The sequence below is a fragment of the Bufo bufo genome, chromosome 4 (assembly GCF_905171765.1).
Source record: "Bufo bufo chromosome 4, aBufBuf1.1, whole genome shotgun sequence".
In the NCBI taxonomy this organism is placed as follows: Eukaryota; Metazoa; Chordata; class Amphibia; order Anura; family Bufonidae; genus Bufo; species Bufo bufo.
In genome coordinates, this window is record NC_053392.1 from 56,370,657 (window position 1) to 56,398,144 (window position 27,488).

The window sequence follows — 27,488 nt, forward strand, 5'->3', positions numbered from 1 at the left end:
GAGCTTGTAATGCTCCTCCCCCCCAACACCCCCCAGCAGCAATGGCAGTGGAACGTGAACACAGAGGGCCCCCCCGGTCAGACCTGTTTGAGGATGGGCGATGGCGCACATAGGCAGCTACCAACTGACTACATAGGATGTCTCCATAGTAGTTAAGGTTTTTCCCTCTCAGTGGGTGTGAAAAAAGGCCAACATTTTGGAAAGGTAGTGAGGGTCTAACATGGTGGAAAGCCAGTAGTCATCCCTCTGCTGCATGGGGACAATTCGGCTGTCACTACACAAGCAACTGAGCATGCATCGGGCCATTTGTGCAAGTGACTTGGAGGGAATCCCTGCCTCCATCTCTACTGCATACTGCCACGGTGTGTTTGGGTCATCTGCATCGCCCTATAGCTCCTCCGACTGCTTCTGCTCCTCCTCTCCTATCACCAGGACATGAATTAGTGGAATGACGTTGCTCATCCGTAGTCCTGGCAAATGACAAATAAAGTGGCCTCCTCAAAGGGCCCAAGCAAACAACAGGTGTCACGCATGAGCTGCCACTGGCTAACATCTAAGTTACACAGGGGAGTACCTCTGTCCACCTGTATCATCAAGAAATCGTTTATGGCCTTTCTGTGTTCATATAATAAGTCCAACATATGGAGGGTGGAAATGTTGCATATCAGCCTATGTGGGGGGATGCCATTTTGCTGCTGCAGCTCAATTAGGGTGTGCTTTGTGGGTTACAAGTGGCTAAAGTGCATGTAAAGTTTCCTGGCCATTTTTAGGATGTCTTGCAGATGGGGTAAAGACTTCAGGAACCACTTTACAACCATATTAAACACGGGCACCATGCAGGGCGCATGGCTCAGCCCTCCTTGATGCATATCCGACACCATGTTCTTCCCGTTGTCGGTCACCATCGTTACGATTTTGAGTTGTCGAGTAGAAATCCAGGATTCGATTCGCCCAGGCAAACTAGGTGCAGAACAGCGTGACACCGCCGTGCCCTGCACATGTGGTATGCTGGTTGGGCACTGTGAATTGTCCCTGCAGTGGAGGCTGAGGACATGGTGGAGCATGAGGAGGCAGAGGCGGACATTGTCGCAGGACCAATGCAGTGAGAACGTGGAGGTGGTAGCAGCGTCACCTGGACAACTTGCTGGTGTGGCTGTGCAGGAACCACATTTACCCAGTGGGCCGTAAAGGACATATATTGCCCTTGACCATAGTTACAGCTCCACACGTCGGTGCTGCCGTGCACTTTGGTAGACACCGACAGGCCCAAGGACTGGCCCACCTTCTGTTTTACATAGGTGTGCAGGGCTGGTACTGCCTTTTTGGCAAAGAAATGATGGCTTGGGATTCTGCTCCTTGGCTCGGCACAAACTATGAGTTCTCTGAAAGGTGCAGAGTCCACCACTTGGAAAGGGAGGGACTGCAGCACCAGCAACTTGGCCAGGAGCAAGTTCAGCTTTTGCGCCGTTGGATGAGTGTACGCATACTGTTGTCTCTTGGCAATTGCTTATGTGATTGATTACTGACGGTATGACTGACGAGTAGTGTTAAGCGAACTTGTGTTTTAAGTTCGGCGTCTAAAGTTCGGGTTCGGGTTAACCCCAACCCGAACTTTAGACGCCAAACTTAAAACACAAGTTCGCTCAACACTACTGACGAGGAGTAGGAGGAGGAGGAGCAGGAGCATCAGGACCAGCAGATGATGGGAAGGACAGACAGCTCCCTTCGGCTGAGGTGGTGGAGCCTTAACTGCATGAAATTGGGTGCGTGCCACTGGGTGATTAATGAACTCCTCCCCCCCAAAAAATTATCACAATTCACCGCAGAAGGTCAATTAAGACGTCTTCTTTTTTCTATAGCTACACCCAAAAATAGAAATATAACAACCACAATTCACAGCAGAACGGCTAACTGGACTTACGTATATTTCCTTTATATACACCACATAAATGGCTGTAGTACAATGGTACTTCACTGCTGAACGGCAATTAAGACATATATATTTTTTTTCTGATTAATTAACTCCCCTACCCCAAAAAAATACACCTAGAAGGTCAATTAAGACGTATTCTTTTTCCCATAACTACACCCCAAAAAAAGAAATATAACAATCACAATTCACCACAGATGGGATGCAAGTATATTTCCTTTATATACACCACGTAAATAGCTGTAGTACAATGTAACTTCACTGCTGAACGGCAATTAAGAGATGAGCGAATTTCCTGAAAATTCGATTCGGCTGCTTCGCCAAACTTTATAAAAAAATTTGCTTTCTGACGAATTGCTTCATCACGAAGCGCATTTTTTTGTGAGTAGCAGGTGCAATGACAGGGAGCTGCAATAGCGCCGCCCCCATCATTGTACCCGTCAGATGCCGCATTCATACATGATCGCGGCATCTGAGTGTAAAATTAAGAATAAAGAAAACATTAATTCAAACTTACCGCCTACATTTGCTCGCGATGGGCCGGCCGCCGCCATCTTGCTTGAACATCTCGGCCAAAATCCCGTTCGGTGCGAGATTCCATCATCACGCCAGTCAGCGTGATGTGGAATCTTGCGCCGCTCGGGATTTCGGCCGAGATCTTCAAGCAAGATGAAGGCTGCCAGGCCGTCGCGAGCAAATGGAGGCGGCAAGTTTGAATTTTTTTGATTTTTATGCAGGTTAAATCGATTCGCTGACATGAAGCACGAGGAAATTCGGCTTCTGGGCGAATCAAATTTATCCTGAAATTCGGATCGAATTCTACTTCAGGGGAATCGATTCGCTCATCTCTAATTAAGACATATATTTTTTTTTTTGGCAAATAATAAACCCCCCTCCACTTCAGCGCTGAACAGTAATTAAAACATTTTTTTTTTTTTCTAATTATGTATTCTTTTTCCTATTACTACACCCCAAACAAAGAAATATAACTATCACAATTCACCGTAGAACGGCTAATGGGACGTACAAATTTTTCCTTTTAATACACCCCTAAATGGCTGTAGTACAATGTAATTTCACAGCTGAAAGGCCATTATGACATATATTTTTCCCTTTTTTTTTTTTCTATTAATACACCCCTCCCCAAAAAAAAAAATATATATGTATAATCAATGCAGAACGGGTAATGGGACGTACGTATTTTTTCTATTAATACACCCGTAAATGGCTGTATCACACAGAACTTGCACCCCAATCACAAGCAAGGTTTGCTGGAATTAGTGATGTATCATATAGTGCAAACAACCTAAAAGCAGCAGTATAACACCAATTTGGATCCCCAATTATGCAGCAAGGTGTATTAGAATCACTCCTATTACCCAGGCTATACACTCTCCTATTGGACCCTGTTCTCCTTATATAGTGTAGATAATGCCTCCCTATCCTTTCCCTACACCTTGAATAATCTTTCCCTGAACTTGTAAATCTTTTTTTTCTGCATAATGTAGTCTTTCCTAGCACTGTCCCTAGCGCCTGCTGAAGTCTCTCCCTGCACTAAGCACACTGGAAAATGGCAGAATTTAAAATGGCTGAGGCTATTTATAGGGATGTGACATCACATGGGCTGGCTGGCTGCTGATTGGCTGCATGCATGGCATTGTGGGTGAGAGTTCTTTGCTTCATGTCCTAACACATGCAGCAGCCCTTTTAGGAAAAATGGGATTCTTTACCACGAAGCGGGAGGAAATTCGGAATCATATCCTGAGGTATGGTATATATATATATATATATATATGAGTACTGCTGTCTACACGCTACAAAACACTATAACCCACACCCTCTAAATATCACTCTATACAAATATCTAAACACACACACAGCAGCGGCCCCTCCCCCACCTAGCACTAACTGTCCCTACTGTTAAAGGGGGAAAACAGGGGTTTGGGCCACACAAGGTGCAGAGAATGGATAAATAGGAAATTTAGGAGCAATGCAGGGGTTGATGCTCCTGATATAGGGGTGAGGGAAGGGTTACATGGTAAGGTAAAATGGGTTTAGTAGGGTAAAGGTAAGATATTCTCTGCTTGTGATAGAGAGCTGGAGGATTGGTGATGTGGCTTCAGAGATGGTCTTCCAGTGAGCTCTGCAGTGTCTTGTCATTCTTCTGTTTGTGGTGATGAGCTTCCCTTCTAGTCCCAAATGCTGGACTATTTCTCTATCATAGGTAGGGGGAAGGTGTTGGGCTATGGGGCAGGAGTGGACATATCTCATGGTACAACAAACAGGTTTGGCACATCTCCAAGTATAACCAACATCTTGTTTGGGGTCTACACAAAAGGGGACTAGATACTGATCAGCTTAACAATGCAAGCCATGGTATTGGCCTCCTGTAGGCTATCAACACCAGTATTTCTGGACCCATGCACCTGTCTTAACCAGTAAAATAAAGAGTTGATATCACTTTATATTAAAAGGTGTAGGGAATTGAAACTAGGGACATTTATAGAATATTTCTTACACTTCCCATTAGAAGCTGCTACTGCCTGACCTTAAAATAATGTATGCTTCCTGTTGAGGAGAGAACAAAACGGAGATGCCCCAATGAACTCAGCAAAAAAGAGGCTGGCGTCTCCCGTGAGCTGTTGTAAGATGGTGCCTGAAGAAACTATGCTACATAGCAGCCACGAGGGAAGAGTCACATGATGAAGGCTTCCTACCTGTTTCTCATTTCTTTTTCACAAAAGCCCTGAAAAAGTGCATTCTCTAGTTATAAGAGACTTAGCAGATATCACGTCTTATGTAAAACACACTGGGCATAGGGTGGTGGCTCTGGAGGAAACCCAATCTGGCCTTATGCAACAAGGTTAAGCTATACAAAATGAGTTTCTCTCCTATCAGTATCATCTGAACAACGCCTTGCTGCATTTGGAGGATCAGGAGAATAGAAGCCAAAATAATAAGTTTCAGCTCTCATTATCATTTATTTTATGCTATTATGTGCTGTACACGAAGGACCATAAAAGCAGAGAGATTACATCAGAGGAGATACCCATTAAGTCTCTGTTGAGTGCTGCTAGGCAGATCATAAGCTTAACCTCCTTATAATAACAATCAATGGGTGTGGAACCACTGCATCAACCAAGTGGTTCGACTGTGGGCATGTTATCCTGGAAGTCCCCTGGTCTTCAACCTTTAACCCCTATAGAGTAGGCCGCTACCTCTTGGAGTAGTCCTGGGGTGGTTGACAGTGGTGCAAAGCACCTTGGAATCAGGCAAAACTCATAGTCAGCAACAGGCTGACCCAGGAAAGGAGTTCATGGAAATCCAATAATCAGTCCAAAGGTCAACTAAGCTCAGGGTCAGTAGGGTGTTCAGACATAGGTCAGGAAGCAGACAGTCAGGATCTGAGAAGCAGGCAGAGGTCGGTACACAGGAAGACAAGCAGATTATAGCACCTTAGTAGTTTTTAGCAACCTAGGGAAACCTATTGTCCAGGCAAAGGATGAAACAAACAGCATATACAGGTATAGCATAGCTGATTAGCAAAGTAACCATGCAACTGCACACAGAGCAAAAGGAGGGTTAACCCTTGCAGTACTGCAGGATGAGGTAAGTTTCAATAAATAATTTCTCTAAAAGTCACACAGGATATTGGTGACTGGGTCCACTGCTGGAAGACTGGATCTACTACAGACATAGAATCAGTGAAGCAGCTCCGGTGCCCATCTGGTATCGGAGCAGTTGGCATGAACCTGCAATGTAATAGTGGCTCAGAGGTTTGCTAGAAGAAATTATTAATGATTTGCTTGACTCCTAGTACCCTGGAAAAACGCTGCATGCTCAAGCCCCTCACGGAGGAGCTTAAAGCATACAAACTCCCTAACCACTGGCTATTTATTTTTAGGTTAGCGACTACCAAAGATGGCTGCCAGATAATAATAAGATCTCAGAATGATTTATCTAAAGTTTGGGAGGACTTAGGAATTCACCTATGGACAATTCCTTCCTGGTTATTGGTGACACCAGACGTGATTCTCCCTTGCCTTTCTAAGATCCTATCATGGCAAGTAGTGCAAAAGGTGAAGTCTCCTACCCCGGGACTCTTTGTTGTTTATTTTTTTTTTTTTTTTTTATAGAGGATATAGTTTCCCTCCAGGCTAATAATGGCTGCTCTTACCTTCCACACACACCAACATTCTTTTCATTCTTTTTGTCCCATCTTCTGTATCTATGTGAAGTTCCCCTCCAAGGATTCCATGGGGTAAATCCTTTCTCCCTGGTCTAGATGCTGGGATGATGAACGTTTACATGAACCTAATAACTCTGTTGCACGAGTTCACAAGAACATACACATTGGTGGCCTAAATGCAAACAATGGGGATACTCCATAATATGTATAAATCCAAATAACATGTACAAGATTTCACCTCTCTTGAGCAAAAGATAACAAAAAACCTGTTTAATATCAGGACTGTGAAATCCCTTCAGATGATAACGTATAAATATTACGCCCATGGTGATAAGGGTTCTAAAGAAAGTTTCAAAGAACTGGACTCTACTCGGAAAGTTATTAGCTCAATAACAGCTCCAAATGTTATTTTTTTATGGACCTTTGAAGCCTACTATGGTATCAGAGCCTGGGCCCACCAGGGGATCCTCTGGCACTCTGTTGGGCCATTCCAATGCCACACACCACTGACAGTGAAGGAATTTTATTAATTATATCCAGCTCTCTACAATCAAGATGATCACCCACAAAAGAAGGTTGTGACCTCTAGGTTATATTTAATAACATCATTCCTTCAGTCCATCCATGTCCTTGTCTTAGTCATGGAGAACAAGAATCCTTCCTATCCCATTTCACAATAGCTGAACTTGAAAAAGGTTTTAAACTCAATCCCTACAGGTAAAATCCTTGGCCCCTAATGGTCTACCTATCATTTATAACAAAAATGAGAGAGAATATGGCTGCACATTCTCTAAGGAGGAGATCACACACTTACTATCACATGCATGTGTAACACCCCAGAGTTGTGGCCCGAAACTCTTCTACCCCGCTACTACTGTATCTCCTAAGAGCCTCTACCTTGTCATCTAATATGGTTTTACATTATGTCATTCACAAATGTGCATAAACCATGTTAACCGCTTTACGTCCGCCCATAGGATATAAACGTCCTATGGGTGGACGTCTATTTCTGAACGGACGTTCCAGAACGTCCGTTCAGAAAGTGCAGCTGCACGCTAATCGTGCAGCTGCTGATCGGGTTGCCCGCTGTCAGTGACAGCAGGGCAACCCTAAGACAAGGCAGGGACAGTTCCCAGGTGTCCCTGCCTTCCGGATCGCTGCATACACAGCGCTCGGTGAGCGCTGTGTATGCAGAGAAGGAAGCATTATGCGCTTCCTGTTCCAGCCCGGCGGTCATGTGACCGCTGTGACCGGAGTGTGCAGGGGCTGTGTGAGGTCTCTCAGAGACCTCGATCAGCCCTGCTCTGAGGCTGTACAGCGCTGGATTGCTGCTGTACAGCCTCTCTAGGGGTGCATTTGTCCTGTAACTGGGGCTACTATGTCAGCCCCAGTTACAGGAGAAATCAACAGTGAAAAAAAAAAAAAAAAGTGAAGTAAATGTCCCCCAGAGTACTTGTATGACCTTATGGGGGACGAAAAGTGTAAAATAAAAAAAATAAAAATAAAAGGTTGAAAATAAAAAAATAAAAAAATAAAAAAAAGTTTCACATGTAAAAAAAAAAAGTCCCCAAGTAAGGAATGAAAAAAAAAAGTTCAAAATAGAAAAAATAAAAAAAGTATACATATTAGGTATTGCCGCGTCCGTAAAAACCAGCTCTATAAAAATATCACATGACCTAACCCCTCAGGTGAACACCGTAAAAAAAAAAAAAAAAACTGTGTCAAAACAAGCAATTTTTGTCACCTTGCATCACAAAAGGTGCAACACCAAGTGCTCAAAAACGCGTATGTCCTACAAAATAGTACCAATAAAACCGTCACCTCATCCTGCAAAAAATGAGCCCCTACATAAGAAAATCTCTCAAAAAATAAAAAAACTATAGCTCTTAGAACATGGAGACACTAAAACATCATTTTTTTGGTTTAAAAAATGCTATTATTGTGTTAAAGCGAAACAAATAAAAAAAAGTTTACATATTAGGTATTGCCGCGTCCGTAAAAACCAGCTCTATAAAAATATCACATGACCTAACCCCTCGGGTGAACACCGTAAAAAAAAAAAAAAAACTGTGTCAAAACAAGCAATTTTTGTCACCTTGCATCACAAAAGGTGCAACACCAAGTGCTCAAAAACGCGTATGTCCTACAAAATAGTACCAATAAAACCGTCACCTCATCCTGCAAAAAATGAGCCCCTACATAAGAAAATCTCTCAAAAAATAAAAAAACTATAGCTCTTAGAACATGGAGACACTAAAACATCATTTTTTTGGTTTAAAAATGCTATTATTGTGTAAAACTTTAATAAATGAGAAAAAGTATACATATTAGGTATCGCCACGTCCGTAACAATCTGCTCTATAAAAATGTCACTTGACTGAACCCCTCAGGTGAACGCTGTAAAAATAAATAAATAGAAACTGTGCTAAAACAACCAATTTTTGGTCACCTTGCCCCATAAAGTGTTATAATGAATGATCAAAAAATCATATGCACCCAAAAATAGTACTAATAAAACTGGCACCTTATCCCCTAGTTTCCAAAATGGGGTCACTTCTTGGGAGTTTCTACTGTAAGGGTGCATCAGGGGGCTTCAAATGGGACATGGCATCTAAAAACCATGTGGAGTTCCTTTTCTTCTGCGCCCTGCCGTGTGCCCATACAGCAGTTTATGACCACATGTGGGGTGTTTCTGTAAACCGCAGAATCTGGGTAATAAATATTGAGTTTTGTTTGGCTGTTAACCATCGATGTGTTAAAGAAAAAAATTGATTAAAATGGAAAATCTGCCAAAAAAGTGAAATTTGAAAATTTGATCTCCATTTTCCTTTAATTCTTGTGGAACGCCTAAAGGGTTAACAAAGTTTGTAAAATCGGTTTTGAATACCTTGAGGGGTGTAGTTTCTACAATGGGGTCATTTATGGGGGTATCCACTATGTAGGCCCCACAAAGTGACTTCAGACCTGAACTGGTCCTTAAAAAGTGGGTTTTGGCAATTTTCGTAAAAAATTTGAAGAATTGCTTCTAAACTTCTAAGCCTTCTAACGTCCTAAAAAAATAAAATGACATTTCCAAAATGATTCCAACATAAAGTAGACATATGGGGAATGTTAAATAATAAATATTTTATGAGGTATCACTTTCTGTTTTAAAAGTAGAGAAATTGAAATTTAGAAAATTGCAAATTTTTCAAATTTTTGGGTAAATTTGGGATTTTTTCATAAATAAAGGTGAAATATTTTGACTCAAATTTATGACTATCATGAAGTACAATGTGTCACGAGAAAACAATCTCTGAATGACTTGGATAAATAAAGGCGTTCCAAAGTTATTACCACATAAAGTGAGATATGTCAGTTTTGCAAAATTTGGCCTGGTCAGGAAGGGGGCAAATGGCCCAGATGGCAGGTGGTTAAATGTAAATTAATGTTATAATTTTCCATGTTCACCAGCAGGTGGCAGCAATGGCTTGGTAGGGACTTAGTTTCAGTTTAGTATTTATAAGCTGGAATAGTTCATTCCAGCTTAGCTCCCCCTCTGTGGAGATGTGGACTATTCCCACAGCCTACACCCTGGGTGGAAAAGGAAGTTAGTGAGGAGTGTAGCCCACCCCCTTCTAGGGGTAGGGTGTGTGTGTTAGGAGCTCCCGATATAGGGAACAAAGCCAGGACCAAGTCTCATGCAGAGACATTGATCAAATCCCCAGTCTGAGCCCTGCAGCCTCAGCTGGATCAAGCAAGCAGACAACCTCCAGTTCCAGGAAGAAAGCATTCCCTGAGAATACAACTGTGAGTAAAGTCCAGAGACCTTGGAGAAGCCATATTCCTCCTCAGCTAGTCAGTCCCCATAAAGCAGAAGATAGAAAGAAGTGCAGAAGCCAAATTCCTGCCACAGTAAAGAGCTAACAAGCAGATGTTCTTTCCTGCAAGCTCCAGGTTTATAGAGCAGAAGATAAATTCCTGCCAACCATTGCCAAAGCCTGCTGGGACCTAAGACTAAAGATGTACCTTGCTTGGATACAAGTTACCCTCAGTAAAGTCGAGTTTAAACTTTACCAAAGGTCTGGACATCAGTTTCTGCTGCAAAATCCCTCTATTACTCCTCCTATCACTACACTCAATTTATTGCAAGTGAGCCAGGAGCCAGGAGTCCAGCCGTATCCAGGTAGGAGCAGGGCCGGATTAACGTAGGGGCTGATGGAGCTGCAGCTCCAGGCCCCTACCATAAAATAGGCCCATCTGCCAGCCAAAAGGCCGTCGGGAGGGTTAAAAGTCCTCTGTTGTACACAGCGCAGCGTCACATAGCACACAGACACTGCAGAGACGCTCACCTCACGCTGGCAGCAGGGAGCCTGAGGGAGGGACTGGGGAGGAGCGTAATCTGATCCTAGAGTGGAAGCTGCTTCTGCCAGCCCCTCCCCTCCCCGCCCACCAACCAATCAGAGCTGAGGCAAGGCAAGCACTAGCAGCTCTGAGTCGTCTGAGTAGTACAGGGAGTCTTCACAGGTCCTGTAAGGGAACTGCACAGTGTAAAGTGTAGTTCCCAGGTTAGAACAGTGCATCTGCCAGGACCTGTGATGACATCATCTTCAACATCACAGGTCCTGCAGAATCTAGCAAAGGAACTGCACCAAAAATGGTGTAGTTCCTAGGTTTGAAAGGTACATCTGCCAGGACCTGTGATGACATCATCACAGGTCCTTCAACCCCTAACAGCAAGTATTAGAAGTTCACAATCAGCTCTGCATTGATCCATACAGACTGGAATGGAGTGGTAAGAGGAGGTCCTCCACTTTTCATCATTTACCCCCCCCCCCCCCCCCCCATGCCCTGTTTTTACTCATTGCTCACTCATGTATAATACTTCAGACAGGTAGTGACCACATCCTCATGTACTTCACACACACAGTGACCATAATGCATAACTGACCACATATTTCTATAAACACTGCATCTACAGTATTATACCTTGTATGCCTCACATCTATATATACACACTGCATATATTAAACAGTATTATAGATGCAATATGTACAGATATATAATATATATTGCAGTGTACTGATATGTGAGGTACAAGGTATAATAGATGCAGTGTGTATAGATATATTGTATATACAGCAGTGTACTGATATGTTAGGTACGAGGTATAATAGATGGTGTGTACAGGTATATTGTATATACAGTATTGGATTGATATGTGAGGTACGAGCTGTAATTTATACCTCATATATCAGTACACTGCTGTATATACTATATACCTGAACACACTGCATATATTATACCACGTTCCTCACATATCAGTACACTGCTATATACACTATACATCTGTACACACTGTATCTATTATTCCTCTTTTGTGTGCCAGGCCTGTTTTGTAATCCCAATCCGGCCCTGATGGCATAAATTATAAAACAGCAACGAACATACTTCATGGAACAAAGAGAGAGGCCTGGAATGGGTAGTGGGAGGGGCTATAAAAGGGGAATGGGGGCCCAATTTAGATTCTTGCTATGGGGCCCAGTGATTTCTATGTACGCCTTTGACAGGAGCAGAGAGATAAGAGAAGTGACAGATGACACAGAGTTTAGATTAGGGTACTTTCACACTTGCGTTGTTTGATTCCGGCAGGCAGTTCCGTTGCCTGAACTGACTGCCTGATCAGGCAAACTGTATGCAAACGGATGTAATTTTTTCTGACTGATCAGGCATTTTTCAGACTGATCAGGATCCTGATCAGTCAGAAAAATGCCTGATCAGTCAGAAAAATGCATTGCAATACCGGATCCGTTTTTTTTTTTTTTTTTCATTTTTAAAGGTCTGCGCATGCGCAGACCGGAAGGACGGATCCGGCACTAATACATTCCTATGGAAAAAAATGCCGGATCCGGCATTTAGGCAAGTCTTCAGTTTTTTTCGCCGGAGATAAAACCGTAGCATGCTACGGTTTTCTCTTTTGCCTGATCAGTCAAAACGACTGAACTGAAGACATCCTGATGCAAACTGAACGGATTACTCTCCATTCAGAGTGCATGGGGATATGCCTGATCAGTTATTTTCCGGTATAGAGCCCCTGTGACGGAACTCTATGCCGGAAAAGAAAAACGCAAGTGTGAAAGTAGCCTTACAGGTTGAATTAACCCTTTAGGATCAAATTGGCTTCTTAGGAGATATATATGTTAAAGGCATCTCATTCAGTAGCTATATAACTAAGGGTGGGTTCACATCTCCTTTATGGATTCCGTTAAGTGGGGACTATTTTATTATCAGCCAGTGACTGTGTTACTGTACTACTGTTATCAATTCAGCACATAGTTTTCCCTGTGCGTGCATTCACATTTCACTTCACTTGGTTGGTTGTACTACTGTCAGTGTCAGACTGTTGTCACTGTGGGTAACAATGCACAACAGACAACAATGCACACCACAGTGACAGCTTCTGACTCCTCCTGTCCGGCGTCAGCCTCAGCTTCCCTTCACTATCACTATAATCAATCACTCTTCCTGATCCTGACTTACTCATTAGAGAGCTGAAGAGCCGACTGAGTCAGCAGCAGCAAGTGAATCGAATGGATAGCATCTGCGCATGCGCACCGGCACCTAGAGTCTTCGGTTCACTTACGAGTCAGCTCAGCAGTCAGTGACTCAGCAAGTGAACCAAAGATCCGATTCATGAATCGGTTCATTTGAATGAGCTGATTCAAATGAACCGATTCATCTGAAAGATCCGAACTTCCTATCACCAGCCTTCCTATCCCAGCACCAGCTGCTCTGACGTCCTGCGCCTGATATACGTCACAGGATAACCGGCGGCAGGACGTCAGAGCAGCTGGTGCGGTTCCTGTAATGCCGGCCCGCCGGATATGACCTCAGTGCGCCCGCGGTTATCCCTCCTGCACGCTGCGCTGTGTACAACTTGCTCAGCAGTTTCGACCAGCACACGGCCCACAGCGCTCAGCCACACCAGCCCGTGAGACAGCAGGAGCTTCTGGAGCAGGGCAGGTATCAGATAAACTCATCCAGTTGGAAGGGAGGGCAATCATAGTGCTGTTATGATTTATGGACACAACTCTCAGCATGCTTAGCCAGCCTTCTATCTGGCTGTTTCTGAGCCTGTGGACTGTGACTCTCAAGAAGCACAGCCAGATAGAAGGCTGGCTAAGCATGCTGAGAGCTGGGTCCATAGATCATAACAGCACTATGAAAATTACTGACTGGCTAAGCATGCTGAGAGCTCAGTCTCTATAACATAACACATTAAAGAAATTACTGTTTCTAGCTGCTAGTCCACAGCAGCTAGAAACAGTAATTTCTTTAAAGGGATTCTGTCACCAGGTTTGACCCCTGTCAGCTAAAAATATGCTGATGTTCAGGGCGTCTTCACGATTCCTAATGTGGGCTTATAAATGTCATCTGTGGGCTTATTTAGCTAAAAAACAGCTATTACTAACCTGTCAGTCAAACAAATAAGGTGCCCAAGGGGATGTTAATGGGTGCAAGATGCCCGCCGCACCCACCGCCGTTCGTGCCCAGCGTCGCCTTTCCGGACTTCTGCACCGCCTCCTAATCCTCTGTGCCGCCTCTCGCTCTCCCACCGTCCCCCCTCCTTCTGCTGTAAGATCTAGCGCTTGCGCACAGGGCTCTGCCTGATGCGCCCGTGCAGACTTCTACATTTGGCTTCTTACAGCGAAGTGCGCATGCGCCGGCACTTCGCTCAACCCCTGTATGCGCGAGATCTTACAGCAGAAGGATGGGGGAGGGAGGGAGAGTGAGAGGCGGCTCAGAGGATTTGGAGGCGGCGCAGAAGTCCGGAAAGGCGGCGCTGGGCCCGAACGGCGGCGGGTGGTGCGGCCGACACCTTGCATCCATTAACATCCCCTTGGGCACCTTATTTGTTTGACTGACAGGTTAGTAAAAGCTATTTTTTAGCTAAATAAGCCCACAGATGACATTTATAAGCCCACATTAGGAATCGTGAAGACACCCTGAACATCAGCATATTTTTAGCTGACAGGGGTGAAACCTGGTGAAAGAATCCCTTTAATGTGTTATGTTATTTAGACACAGCTCTCAGCATGCTTAGCCAGCCTTCTATCCGACTGGCTAAGCATGCTGAGTGCTGTGTCCATAAATCATAACACAGCTCTATGAAAATTACTGTTTCTAGCTGCTGTTGTCCACAGTCCACAGTCCACAGTCCACAGCAGCTAGAAAACAGTAATTTTAATAGTCATGTTAAATGATCACTATAGTGTCAGGAAAACAAAGCGGTTTTCCTGACACTATAGTGCCCTGAGGGTGCCCCCAACCTCAGGGTCCCCCTCCCGTGGTCCCCCTCCATGTTGCCAAGATAGACGCCAAATGAAGGGGTAGTTGCAGGAACAAAATACTTTAATGGTATCGATAAAATATATATGTAATTAAGACACTGAGTGCAGTTCCATAAAAAGGCCCAGCAAAATCCTCAGCACCAGGCCCATGATGCTCTTAATCCGGCCCTGGGTAGGAGACACCGTTGACACAATTATCACCACCTATAGAGACATTATAAGCCATTACACCACTCTGGCATTCCTGATCTGGGGCGTGAGTTATAACACCTTTGAAGGGCCCTGTGATAGTACACTGCGCACGCTGCAATTGGCGTCACGACAAATACAGAACATTAAACTACCCATTTCCTGACCCACTGCATAAGTGGCGTCAGTGTACCCATTCCTGGTCACTGCAGATGTGGCTACTCACATTGTACACGCTTACAGAAGAACTCCTTTAAAACTATTTCAAGATGTTAAAAAACTCCAGATTTCCTCTATAGGATTGAATTATTTCCCACTGATGAATGCTGATGATGTGGGGGAAAGAACAGGCCCAGACTAGTAATCTGCCCTACTGGGCATATTATGCATGGGCTGGTCTCTGCAGTCTGACATAATTAAACAGAAACTGCACAAATGCAGTTCAGAGCCTACGAAAGTTCAAGGACCAGTGATGACATAATCACCACAGATCCTCAGTCTCCAGGACCTATACTGATAGTCAATGCAATTCAGAGTTAAGGAGGGGACAGGACCTTTGATGGCATCATCAAAGGTCCTAGGTCCTTGACCATCTAATAGTATGAAGGGGACCTGCAGAAAAAGGATTTCCCTATAACTCCAGCCTCACTACTGATGTCCTGTCCTGCCAGTCTGCAAGACAGGTAAGAAATGGGGACAATGTTACTGCCAGTATGTGTGGCTATGGTTGTGCTGTCATTTGGTACTGTTGGAGAGGTATGTTGTGCTGCACGTGGTATTTATTTGGTGTTGCTGGAGAGGTATTTTGTGCTTCACTGTGGTATTTGGTGCCGTTGGAGAGATATTTTGTTCTGCACTGTGGTATTTATTTGTCACTAGTGATGAGTGTCAGGGGTTATATTTGAATTTGCGATATTTCGCAAATATTTTGTAAAATATTCATCGAATATTTGCGAATTCGAATATTCGTCATATTCAACTTTTTTTTTACTCGAAAAATCGGCAATGTAATGATTGCCTAATATGCGAATATTACGCGATCAATACAGGTGTGGGTCAAAAAAGGAATATATAGCACTATAGAATATATAGTGCTATACGGTATATTCATTTTTTAGAATATTCGTCATTTTTTTCCATCTGAAATTATGATTCCTCCCTGCTTAAGTTGCTTGACACTATTTGGCACTGCTGGAAGGTATTATATTCTGTGTGGTGGCATCAGATGATAGATAGATAGATAGATAGATAGATAGATAGATAGATAGATAGATAGATAGATAGATAGATAGATAGATAGATATATGATAGATAGATAGATATATGATAGATAGATAGATAGATAGATAGATAGATAGATAGATAGATAGATAGATGATAGATAGATAATAGATAGATAGATAGATAATAGATAATAGATAGATAGATAGATAGATAGATAGATAGATAGATAGATAGATAGATAGATAGATAGATAGATATGAGATAGATAGATATATGATAGATAGATAGATAGATAATAGATAGATAATAGATAGATAGATAGATAGATAGATAGATAGATAGATAGATAGATAGATAGATATGAGATAGACAGATAGCTAATAGATAGATAGATAGATAGATAGATAGATAGATAGATAGATAATAGATAGATAGATAGATAGATAGCAGATAGATGATAGATAATAGATAGATACATCAATCAATTCAGTTGCTTGGACAGTAGAAGATGCAACACATTTAATAAGAGATGTGCACCTCTTAATAAATTGGTCAGATCTGCCTCCAGTGCGGTTTTACTAAGACAGTTGTGTGACTGTTCATCGTTAGTAAATGACCCCGAGTGTAGTTTATCTACAGTCCTATGTAGAACCAAAATAACACATCACATTTTCATTGATTTTAGCTAATGACAAACTCTGCTACAGAAATCAAATGCTGTCCGTTACCGTCCTGTATGCAATCATGGTTATATTTGTCTTTCCATAGAAACCACCATGAATGCCTCTGATCCCATCACGCTGGTTCTGTCTATTATTTTGTGCCTTTTTCTTGCCCTGTTTTTCTATGGACGGAAAAGAAACGGTCATTATAATCTGCCCCCTGGACCCAGACCGTTACCAATCATTGGAAACCTGCACATTCTAGACCTGAAGAAACCGTATCTGACACTTCATCAGGTAAAATTCAGTCTATATGATTATTTCCTTCCTGGTTCTGGTTCTGTCACCTGAAATGCATGAGAATAACAAGCTATATGCAGTATACCGCAAGCCCAGGAGAAGTGGAGACGAGGATGAGAGTGGTAGTGGCTCTGGCTGCAATAATTATTCATAGTGGCAATCTTCACACCAATGCTCCCTGGGGCCAGGGCAGTGATAGGAGGTGCATTCTTTCTCCCCCCGGTGCACATCCTGATGTTGGGGCTCCTGCCTGATTGTCGTTAGGGTACCCTTAGTGGTATGAGTTTGGTATGGGTGCAAGGCAGGAGACATATGGGCTATGCCAATTAACAGTAATTTCAAAACTATTAGACCACAGCACTCTGTCTAAAACAAAAATGTGTGCACACCCGGATTGTGTTCTTTAGCTCCACCTCAAGAACTGTAGATATCACAAAAAAAAAAAAATGTATCACCAATTATTTTTTTTATTTTTTTTATGACAGCACTATGCCAATTAACAGTTCTGGAGTCAGTAACCAGACCAGTCAGAAAATAAGCAAGTCTTTCTTTATTAAAGTGCAGAAGTAGAGTTGTAATACATCCAACAGTATCAAGTACAATTCCAAATAATTCACAATGCAAATCTTCCCAGATAGAAATCTATGGATATTAGCAAGTGCGGGGGTAGTAGTGCTCCTTCCCTCTATCTTTCCTGAATCTCTATCTCTGCAGAATCTAAGGCTGGTAATGATATTCTTCTAAGCATGACTGTAATTCCCAGCTGAAATATACGGTTGGCCAGGACGATATCAAAGTGTAGAAGGGTGTTTCAGCAATTTACAGCGAATACCTTACTGACTGAATCCAATGCTCAGCCATGCGGATTCTGGACCTTCTTGCTCTTCTTTTCTCTCTCTTATTCTGGAGTACAGTAAAGTAGAGATGGCTTTTTTGATCCAAATATCTCAGAGAAAGTGATTCTCTGGAATGTAGGCCTAGCCCTTTGATGAGTAAGCACATGTAGCTCCTCTCACTTCCTTAGCTAATACTAGAATTCTCTCCCACAAGACTGAACTAGGGGAGGATCTAACCCCATCGCCTAGCCTTCTAGAAGGTGCTAAGTCAAGGTTTTTAAAGGGGTTGTCTCACTTTAGAAAATTGCATTTATCATGTAGATAACAGTGTTATTCAAGCACCAAAGTGCTCGGGTGCTCGAGTAGAACACTCCGGGATGCTTGGGTGCTCTACCGAGCACCCGAGCACAATGGAAGTCAATGGGAGAACCCGAGCATTAAACCAGGCACCCTCTGCTCTGAAGAGGGGAGGTTGTCTGGTTCATAGGAAAAGGTCAGAAATTGATGGAAACACCACTGAAATGGTTTGGGAACAGCATGGGGAGGATGTCTGGATGCATCTTGGACTCCCAGGTCGCTGCTGGGAACGATGTTGTCCAAGTAGTATGCCACTTTTACAGACTGACAATAATACGCACCAAACCGAAGATAAAATCGATTTTAGGGGAAAAAATGTTAGGAAATATTCTTTCCTGTATATTTACTTGTATATAAAGTGCAAGTGCTGCCAAAAATTACAAGGAAAAGGCACTCCGATACAACCTGTATATCACACAAAGGAGGGCCTTTTTCACATTGTGGTACAATTGTTCAGGTAGTGGGACTCTGACACTCATAAAGTCTATGCAATAAGGGAAAGAGCTGCCAAAAATTACAAAGAACTTGCACTTCAATACACCCTTTATCACACATAAAGGAGGGCATCATACACACCCTTGAAAAATGATGTTTGATTGCCTGCTGGTGACCCTCTAAAACATTAGGGGCGAGGGCCTGCTGCTGATCTGACCATCTAAAACATTAGGGGTGAGAACCTGCTGCCGAGCTGACCATCTAAAAAAAATTGTGGGCGAGGGCCTGCTGCCGAGCTGACCATCTAAAAAATTTTGAAGGCGAGGGCCTACTGCTGAGCTGACCATCTAAAACATTATGGGTGAGGGCCTGCTGCCGAGCTGACCATCTAAAAATTTAGGGGTAAGGGCCTGCTGGTGACCATCAAAAACATTATGGTTGAGGGCCTGCTGGTGACCCTCTAAAACATTATGGGTGAGGGCCCGCTGCTGAGCTGACCCTCTAAAACATTAGTAGTGGGGGCAGCCTAATAAGCATGTTGATATGTTGGAGGAGGAGGACGAGAAAGGGAGATTGAACCATATACCCTTTTTTGTGGTGGAAGGGGTGCATGGGAATACAGTGTATTCAATACACCACAAAAGCCACCTTTAGAGTGCCTTTATGTTCAGCCGTTTACCTCTGGTGGAGTAGAGAAGTCATTGACAATCCAGGCCTTGTTCATTTTTTTTAAGAGTCAACCGGTCAGCATTTTCAGTTGATGCACTTATTAGTTATTATGCCCCCAGCAGCACTAAATACACGCTCTGACAAAACGCTGGCGGCGAGGCAGACCAGCACCTCCAAGGCATAGAGCGCTAGTTCGTGCCACGTGTCCAGCTTGGACACCCAATAGTTGTAAGGCACACAGGGATCACTGAGGATGCTGACACGGTCTACTATGTACTCCTTCACCATCTTCCAAAACATTTCCCTCCTTGTGACACTAGGCCGTGCATCAGGTTGAGGGTGCTGGCGGGGTGTCATAAAACTGTCCCAGGCCTTTTCCCTACATCTTTTGGAACTGCTGTGTGTTCCCCTCGTCTCCCCTCCTCGGTTGGCCAAGGAACTACGTACTCTGAAGCAAGCGTTGTCAGGTGAAAAATTTTTGAGCAATTTTTCCTCAAGGACCTTCTGGTATTGCACCATTTTGCTTGTCCTCTCCACCACAGGAATTAAAAATGAGAAGTTCTCTTTGTAGCTAGGGTCGAGAAGAGTGAACAACCAGTCGTGAGCGCTGCTGCAGCGCTGCCAGGCCGGCGGAAGCTGTCGATGACTTGCGGAAATGGACACACACGCGGTGCACCTTCACCAGTAGCTCAGGCAAATTGGGGTAGGTTTTGAGAAAACGCTGAGCCACTAGGTTGAACACGTAGGCTAGGCATTGTATGTGTGTGAGCTTGTTGAGCTCCAAAGCCGCCACCAAGTTACGGCCATTATCAGACACAACCATGCCTGGTTGTAGGTTGAGTGGCGAGAGCCACAGCTCAATCTGATCCCTTATCCCCTGCCACAGCTCGGCGGCGGTGTGCTGTTTGTCACCTAAACAGATCAGTTTAAGCACGGCCTGTTGCCGCTTCCCCACTGCAGTGCTACACTGCTTCTAGCTACTGACTGATGGCTGACTGGTGCTGCAAGGTGATAATTCAGAGGTGGAAGTGCAGGAGGAGGCGGAGGAGGAGAAGGAGAAGGGCAGTTGCAGCCACTAACGTAGGTGGCGGCGGAAACCCTGATGGAAGTAGGGCCCGCAATCCTTGGCGTCAGCAGCACCTGTGCCATCCCAGGGTACGACTTGCTCCCGGCCTCCACAACGTTCACCCAGTGTGCCGTCAGGCAAATGTAGTGTCCCTGGCCAAAAGCACTTGTCCATGTGTCAGTCGTTAAGTGGACCTTCCCAATAACTGTGTTGGTCAGGGCACGGGTGATGTTACGGGACACATGCTGGTGTAAGGCTGGGACTGCACACTGTGAAAAATATTGGTGGCTGGGGACAGAGTACATCAGGCTGCGGAAAGCCTCAGTGTCCACAAGCCTAAATGGCAACATTTCCAGGGCCAGTAATGTGGAAAGGTGCACATTTAGTGCAATGGTCTGTGGGTGGGTGGCTGGGTATTTGCGCTTTAATTCAAATTTATCATCCGCACTTTCCTCAAAAAAGCTGCGGAACATCTGCGGAACATCTACCCCAGACTGCGGAACATCTAGCAAGGGAGATTGCTGCAAGGGGGTGCTCCGGGCAACAGTTGCGGGCCTGTTTGGTGTGGCCCACCTTCTCCCTTTTGCCACCCCACTGCCTCTTCCAGCGTGTTGCGGTGCTGCAGATCCCTTCCCCTCTGTACTGCTGTCCTCTCTCGGCTTCCCAGGTTGGGTCAGTAACTTCATCGTCCAGCACCTCCTCTTCCAATTCCTCACTCTGGTCATCCTCCTGACTTGTTTACCTAACAACAACCTCAGTTATTGACAACTGTGTCTCATCCTCATCATGAACCTCTTGAGACGCTAATTGCAGTTTACTTATTGGCAGCTGTGTCTCATCATCATCATCCACCTTGTGAAACACTAATTGCCATTCCCCACCGTCATCTTCTTCTGAATGTGGATTCTCCAGAGTTTGTGAATCAGGGCACAAGATCTTCTCATGTCCCTGTTCAAGCGGGCTTGGCGAGAGGCCCAAATTAAGGAATGGCAATGAAAATAGTTCCTTGGAATATCCGAGTGTGGGATCACTTGTTTGACAAGACTCTCCATGGTGGGTGGAAGGAGTATCGGTGTGAGGATTCTGTTGAACAGACTCTTGGCTACTGACACTGGACTTTGTGAAAGACAGGGTGGTGCTTAACTAGCTAGTTGCATTATCTGCTGCAATCCAACCAACCACCTGGTCGCACTGGTCTGACTTCGAGAGTTTATAGCCCTCCGCAGCCCTGCAAACTGGGACATGAAGCTAGGTATCGTGGATGAGTGTGTTTCTTGTGCTATGGCAGCAGGCACAGTTTCACCGCTCCCAGGGCCACGGCCTCTGCGTGCACCATCAGCAGTACGGCCACTTCCCCGTCCCTTACTGCTCACCTTTGGCATATTAAATGGTATATATGCTTGCAAGTATGTCACACGTACAGTAGCACAGGTTTTGTAAGTGTATGCGCAAATAAAGTACACAGAATATCACAGATATTTTTAGGATGCGCACACGTTAAACAAGAGGTATAGTGTAAGTAATGTCGCTGTCACCACCGCCTAATAAAAAATTACACTTAATGAATGTCACTGATATTTAGGATGCGCACACGTTAAACAGGAGGTATAGCTCAAGTAATGTCACTGTCACCAGCCAACAAACGTGCGGGGAGGAAACTTGAGCATCACGCTCGAGCACACGCTGTATTCGGCCTAACACCGCGATGTGCCGAGCATCGTGATGCTCGAGTAAAATTAGTGTTCGGCCGAGCATGCTCGCTCAACACTAGCAGATAAAGTTAATACAAGGCATTGACTAATTATTATGATTGTCCATATTGCCTCTTTGCTGGCTTCATAAATTTTTCTTCACATTACAATCATGGGGTTACAACCATGGCTGAAATCAAGCAGCAGTGGCTGCTGCACACTACAGGAAAAGGTTCTGGCCTCTCTGGTGGCTGGGACTGCAGAAGTGTGCATAGGCCAGCACTTTTTCCAATAGTGGGCAAGCCCGGCCACCTGGACTGCTGGATTGCAGGGTGGTCTTAAATGAACAGTGTTAGAAATCCCTTTTTAAAGTGGTGAGTTGATCACAGTGATCAGTTGCAATCTTTAATGGATGATGGCAGCAAGTGTTTTATTTTCCTGGAGCACCACCACAGGGGAAATGAAGTATCACAAAGTATACATTGAAATCAATGAGTTGTCCATTTAATAGACATGTTGCCTCATCTAGAGCGAGATACTCTTTATAGCTACTCTTTATTCTGGATAATAGATGAGGTTCTTGAATAGGGGACCCTCTCTATTTCCTTATCTAATAGAGTACTTGACAATGGGTTTTCTAAATCTGACAACCCCTTTAATTTCATGGATTTCAGTGTCTACACACAATGCAAGTCTACAATGCACAGGGCCTTCTCGAATCTTAAAACACTTAAATGGTTATACCTACATGTATATAATTGGGCAAGTATTGTATACATACAAGTATTAAAACTCCATGGCTGGAGGAACTATTCCAGAGGACTTACTGAATCAGGTAGGTAAATCAAGGTGAACACCTGGAGGGCGTTGTGTCCTGGAAGAAGACCAAGGAACATGCCCTAAGAGGAAAAGTAATAGAGGGAAGCTGTTGGCAGCCTGAGAACAGTGTTTTAATTACTACACGGAGTAAAGCTATAAGGGCTCTCTTTCACACAAGCAGATTCCGTGCGGGTAATCTGCTGCGTGACAGCGTGACAAGCCCCGCTCTGGACAGCAGAGACACGGAGCATTAACATGATTGATAATTCTCTGTGCCTTTCTGTGACCTTTTTACTACAAAATCACAGTGACAACTTTATCTCACTGTGATTTTGTAAATACAAACCCAAAAAACTGTGTTTTTATTTTTTAATTTCACCCCATTTAGAATTTTTTTTCCTGTTCCCCACCACACTGCATGCAACCATAAATAGTGCCATTAGAAAGGGCAGAAAAAACAAGCCATCATACAGCTTTGTGAACAGAAAAATAAAAAAGTTATGGCTTTGGGAGGGCTGGGAATACACTTAGGCCTCTTTCACACGGGCGTTGCGGGAAAATGTGCGGGTGCGTTCTGGGAACACCCGCAATTTTTCCGCGAGAGTGCAAAACATTGTAATGCGTTTTGCACTCGCGTGAGAAAATTCGCGCATGTTTGGTACCCAAACCCGAACTTCTTCACAGAAGTTCGGGCTTGGGATCGGTGTTCTGTAGATTGTATTATTTTCCCTTATAACATGGTTATAAGGGAAAATAATAGCATTCTGAATACAGAATGCATAGTAAAACATCGCTGGAGGGGTTAAAAAAATAAAAATAAAATTTAACTCACCTTAGTCCACTTGATCGCGTAGCCCGGCATCTGCTTCTGTCTCCTTTGTTGAATAGGACCTGTGGTGAGCATTCATTATAGGTCAAGGACCTTTGATGACGTCACTGCGGTCATCACATGGTACGTCACATGATCTTTTATGATGGTGATTCACCATGGTAAAAGATCATGTGACGTACCATGTGATGACCGGAGTGACGTCATCAAAGGTCCTTGACCTATAATAAATGCTCACCACAGGTCCTATTCAACAAAGGAGACAGAAGCAGATGCCGGGCTACGCGATCAAGTGGACTAAGGTGAGTTAAATTATTATTTATTTATTTTTAACCCCTCCAGCGATGTTTTATTATGCATTCTGTATTCAGAATGCTATTATTTTCCCTTATAACCATGTTATAAGGGAAAATAATAATGATCGGGTCTCCATCCAGATCGTTTCCTAGCAACCATGCGTGAAAATCGCACCGCATCCGCACTTGCTTGCGGATGCTTGCGATTGTCACGCAACCCCATTCATTTTTATGGGGCCTGCGATACGTGAAAAACGCACAAAGAGGAGCATGCTGCGATTTTCACGCAACGCACAAGTGATGCGTGAAAATCACCGCTCATGTGAACAGCCCCATAGAAATGAATGGGTCAGGATTCCGTGCGGATGCTGTGCGTTCACCTCCCGCAACGCATCCGCGCGGAAAACTCGCTCGTGTGAAAGGGGCCTTACAGCCAATGCTTTACAATACAGAAGTATTGTAAAGCATTGTGAAGGGGATCAGACCCCCAAAAGTCGCAGTCCCAGAGTGGGGGGAAAAAAAGTAAAACATTTTTTAAATATAGTTTCAAGTAAAAAAAAAAAAAAGTGTCCTTTTCCCAAAATAAAGTAGAAAAAAATTGAAAAAAAAAAGAAAAGTAGACATATTAGATATTGCTGCATCCGTATCGACCGGATCTATAAAAAATATCACATGACCTAACCCCTCAAATGAACACCTTCAAAAAATAAAATAAAAACTGTGCTAAAACAACACATTTGTTTGTCACCTTACATCACTAAAAGTGCAACACCAAGCAATCAAAAAGGCGTATGCCCCCAAAATAGTGCGAATCTAACCATCACCTCATCCCTCAAAAAATGAGCCCCTAACTAAGACAATCGCCCAAAAAATATAAAAACTATGGTTCTCAGAATCTGGAGACACTAAAACATCATTTTCTTGGGTTTAAAAAATGCTGTTATTGTCACCCTATATCACAAAAAGTGTAATAGCAAGCGATCAAAAAGTCATATGCACCCCAAAACAGTGCCAATCAAACCGTCATCTCATTCCGCAAAATGATATCCTACATAAGACAATCGCCCAAAAACTGAAAAAACAATGGCTCTCAGAATATGGAGACACTAAAACATCTTTTTTTTTTTTAATGCTGTTATTGTGTAAAACTTAAGTAAACAAAAAAAAAGTATACATATTAGGTATTGCCGCGTCCGTAACGACCTGCTCTAAAAAAATATCACTTGACCTAACCCCTCAGGTGAACAAACAATTTTTTGTCACCTTACACCACAAAAAGTATAATAGCAAGCGATCAAAAAGTCATATGCACCCCAAAATAGTAGCATTCTAACGTCACCTCATTCCGCAAAAATTATACCCTACCTAAGGCAATCGCCCAAAACATAAAAAAACTATGGCTCTCAGAATATGAAGACGCTAAAACTTGTTGTTTTTTTTTGGTTCAAAAATGATATTATTGTGTAAAACTTAAATAAATAAAAAAGTATACATATTAGCTATTGCCATGACCGTAACGACCGGCTATATAAAAATATCACATTACCTAACCCCTCAGGTGAAGACCGTCAAAAAAATAAAATAAAAACTGTGCTAAAACAAAAAAAAATTTGTCCCATTACATCACTAAAAGTGCAAAACCAAGCGATCAAAAAGGCATATACCCCCCCCCAAAATAGTACCAATCTAGCCATCACCTCATCCTGCAAAAAATTTGATATATATATATATATATATATATAAAAAAAATAATATGGCTTTCAGAATGTGGAGACACTAAAACATCATTTTTTTTGGTTGCAAAAATGCTGTTATTGTGTAAAACTTGAGTAAATAAAAAAAGTATACATATTAGGTATTTACGTGTCCGTAACAACCTGCTCTATGAAAATACCACATGACCTAACCCCTAAGGTGAACAACGTGAAAAAAAAAAAAATGGTGTCAAAAAAGCTATTTTTTTGTCACCTTACATCACAAAAAGTGTAATAGCAAGCTATCAAAAAGTCATATGCACCCCAAAATAGTACCAATCAAACTGTCATCTCATCCCACAAAAATTATACCCTACCTAGGACAATCGCCCAAAAACTCTCAGACAATGGAGACACTAAAACATGATTTTATTTTATTTTTTAAATTATATCATTGTCTAAAACTTACATAAATAAAAAAAAGTAGACATATTAGGTATAGCCACATCTGTAAGAACCTGCTCTACAGAAATATCACATGACCTAATCCCTAGGTGAACACTGTAAAAAAAAAAAAATGAAAACGGTGTCAAAAAAGCCATTTTTTTGTCAGCTTACATCACAAAAAGTGTAATAACAAGCAATCAAAAAGTCATATGCACCCCAAAATAGTACCAATCAAACCGTCATCTCATCCCACAAAAATGATACCCTACCTAGGACAATCGCCCAAAAACTCTCAGACAATGGAGACACTAAAACATTTTTTTTTTTTTGTTTCAAAAATTATATCATTGTCTAGAACTTACATAAATAAAAAAAGTAGACATATTAGGCATAGCCACATCTGTAAGAACTTGCTCTACAGAAATATCACATGACCTAATCCCTAGGTGAACACTGTAATAAAAAAATTATGAAAACGGTGTCAAAAAAGCAATTTTTTGTCAGCTTACATCACAAAAAGTGTAATAACAAGCAATCAAAAAGTCAAATGCAAAATAGAACTAATCAAACCATCATCTCATATCGAAAAAAATGAGCCCCTACACAAGACAGTCGCCAAAAAAATAAAAAAAAATACGGCTTTCAGAATGTGGAGACACTAAAAAATATTTATTTTTCAAAAATGCTTTATTATGTAAAACTAAAGTAGTCATATTTGGTATTGTCGTGTCCATAACAACCTTCTCTATAAAAATATCACATGATATAACCTGTCAGATGAACGTTGTAAATAACAAAAAATAAAAACAGTGCCAAAACAACTATTTTTTGTTACCTTGCCTCACAAAAAGTGTAATATAGAGCAACCAAAAGTCATATGTATCCTATGTATGCCCAAAAAGTGAAATTCTGAAATTGAATCTCCATTTTCCATTTTATTCTTGTGGAACACCTAAAGGGTTAACAAAGTTTCTTTCTAACTCAGCTAGACGTTGTCGACACCTTTCAATATCTGGGCATGACGATATCCCCCAAGGTTGAAAACCTTGTAGAACTTAATCTGATTCCATTGATAATTAAAACCAGGGCAAAAGTAGGGATCTGGTTGAGACTCCCTTTATCTAGAGCTGATCGAGTCTCGCTGGTTAATGATGGTAATTCTACCTCAATTTCTCTATGTTCTTAGAAACATACCCATTTGGATAGAGGACAAATATTTTAAACTTTTGGAAAGAATAATTAATGACTTAGTCTGGGGAAGTGTTAAAGGGGATATTAATTATTGATATTTATGCAAATCTCAATAATTAATATTCATAAATAGGCGTAAGTCGTCTAGTGATGACTCCGCCTATTTATACCTAAATAAACAACAAACACTACTGATTACCTCTGATTGCATATACACTAAACTGAACTACACTACGTGCGGCGACTACTAAAAACCCCATACACTGTATTATGAACAATAAGGAATATTTATTACACAATACAATTATACAAGTCAAGCAATACGCTATATCTA

At 42.7% G+C, this 27,488-nt stretch overlaps 1 protein-coding gene across 2 annotated transcripts in view; it reads left to right on the forward strand.

The window, feature by feature from the left end:
* Positions 1–27,488, forward strand: part of LOC120997260 (cytochrome P450 2K6-like) — a 116,742-nt gene that overhangs the window by 23,748 nt on the left and 65,506 nt on the right. The window contains exons 2-3 of one of the 2 annotated variants that reach the window (XM_040427274.1): positions 5,835–5,993; positions 16,631–16,821. In XM_040427274.1, coding sequence (XP_040283208.1) covers positions 16,639–16,821 — 183 coding nt within the window. In that variant the 5' untranslated portion in view covers positions 5,835–5,993; positions 16,631–16,638. The remainder of the gene's footprint in view (positions 1–5,834; positions 5,994–16,630; positions 16,822–27,488) is intronic. The other variant, XM_040427273.1, reaches the window with a different exon arrangement.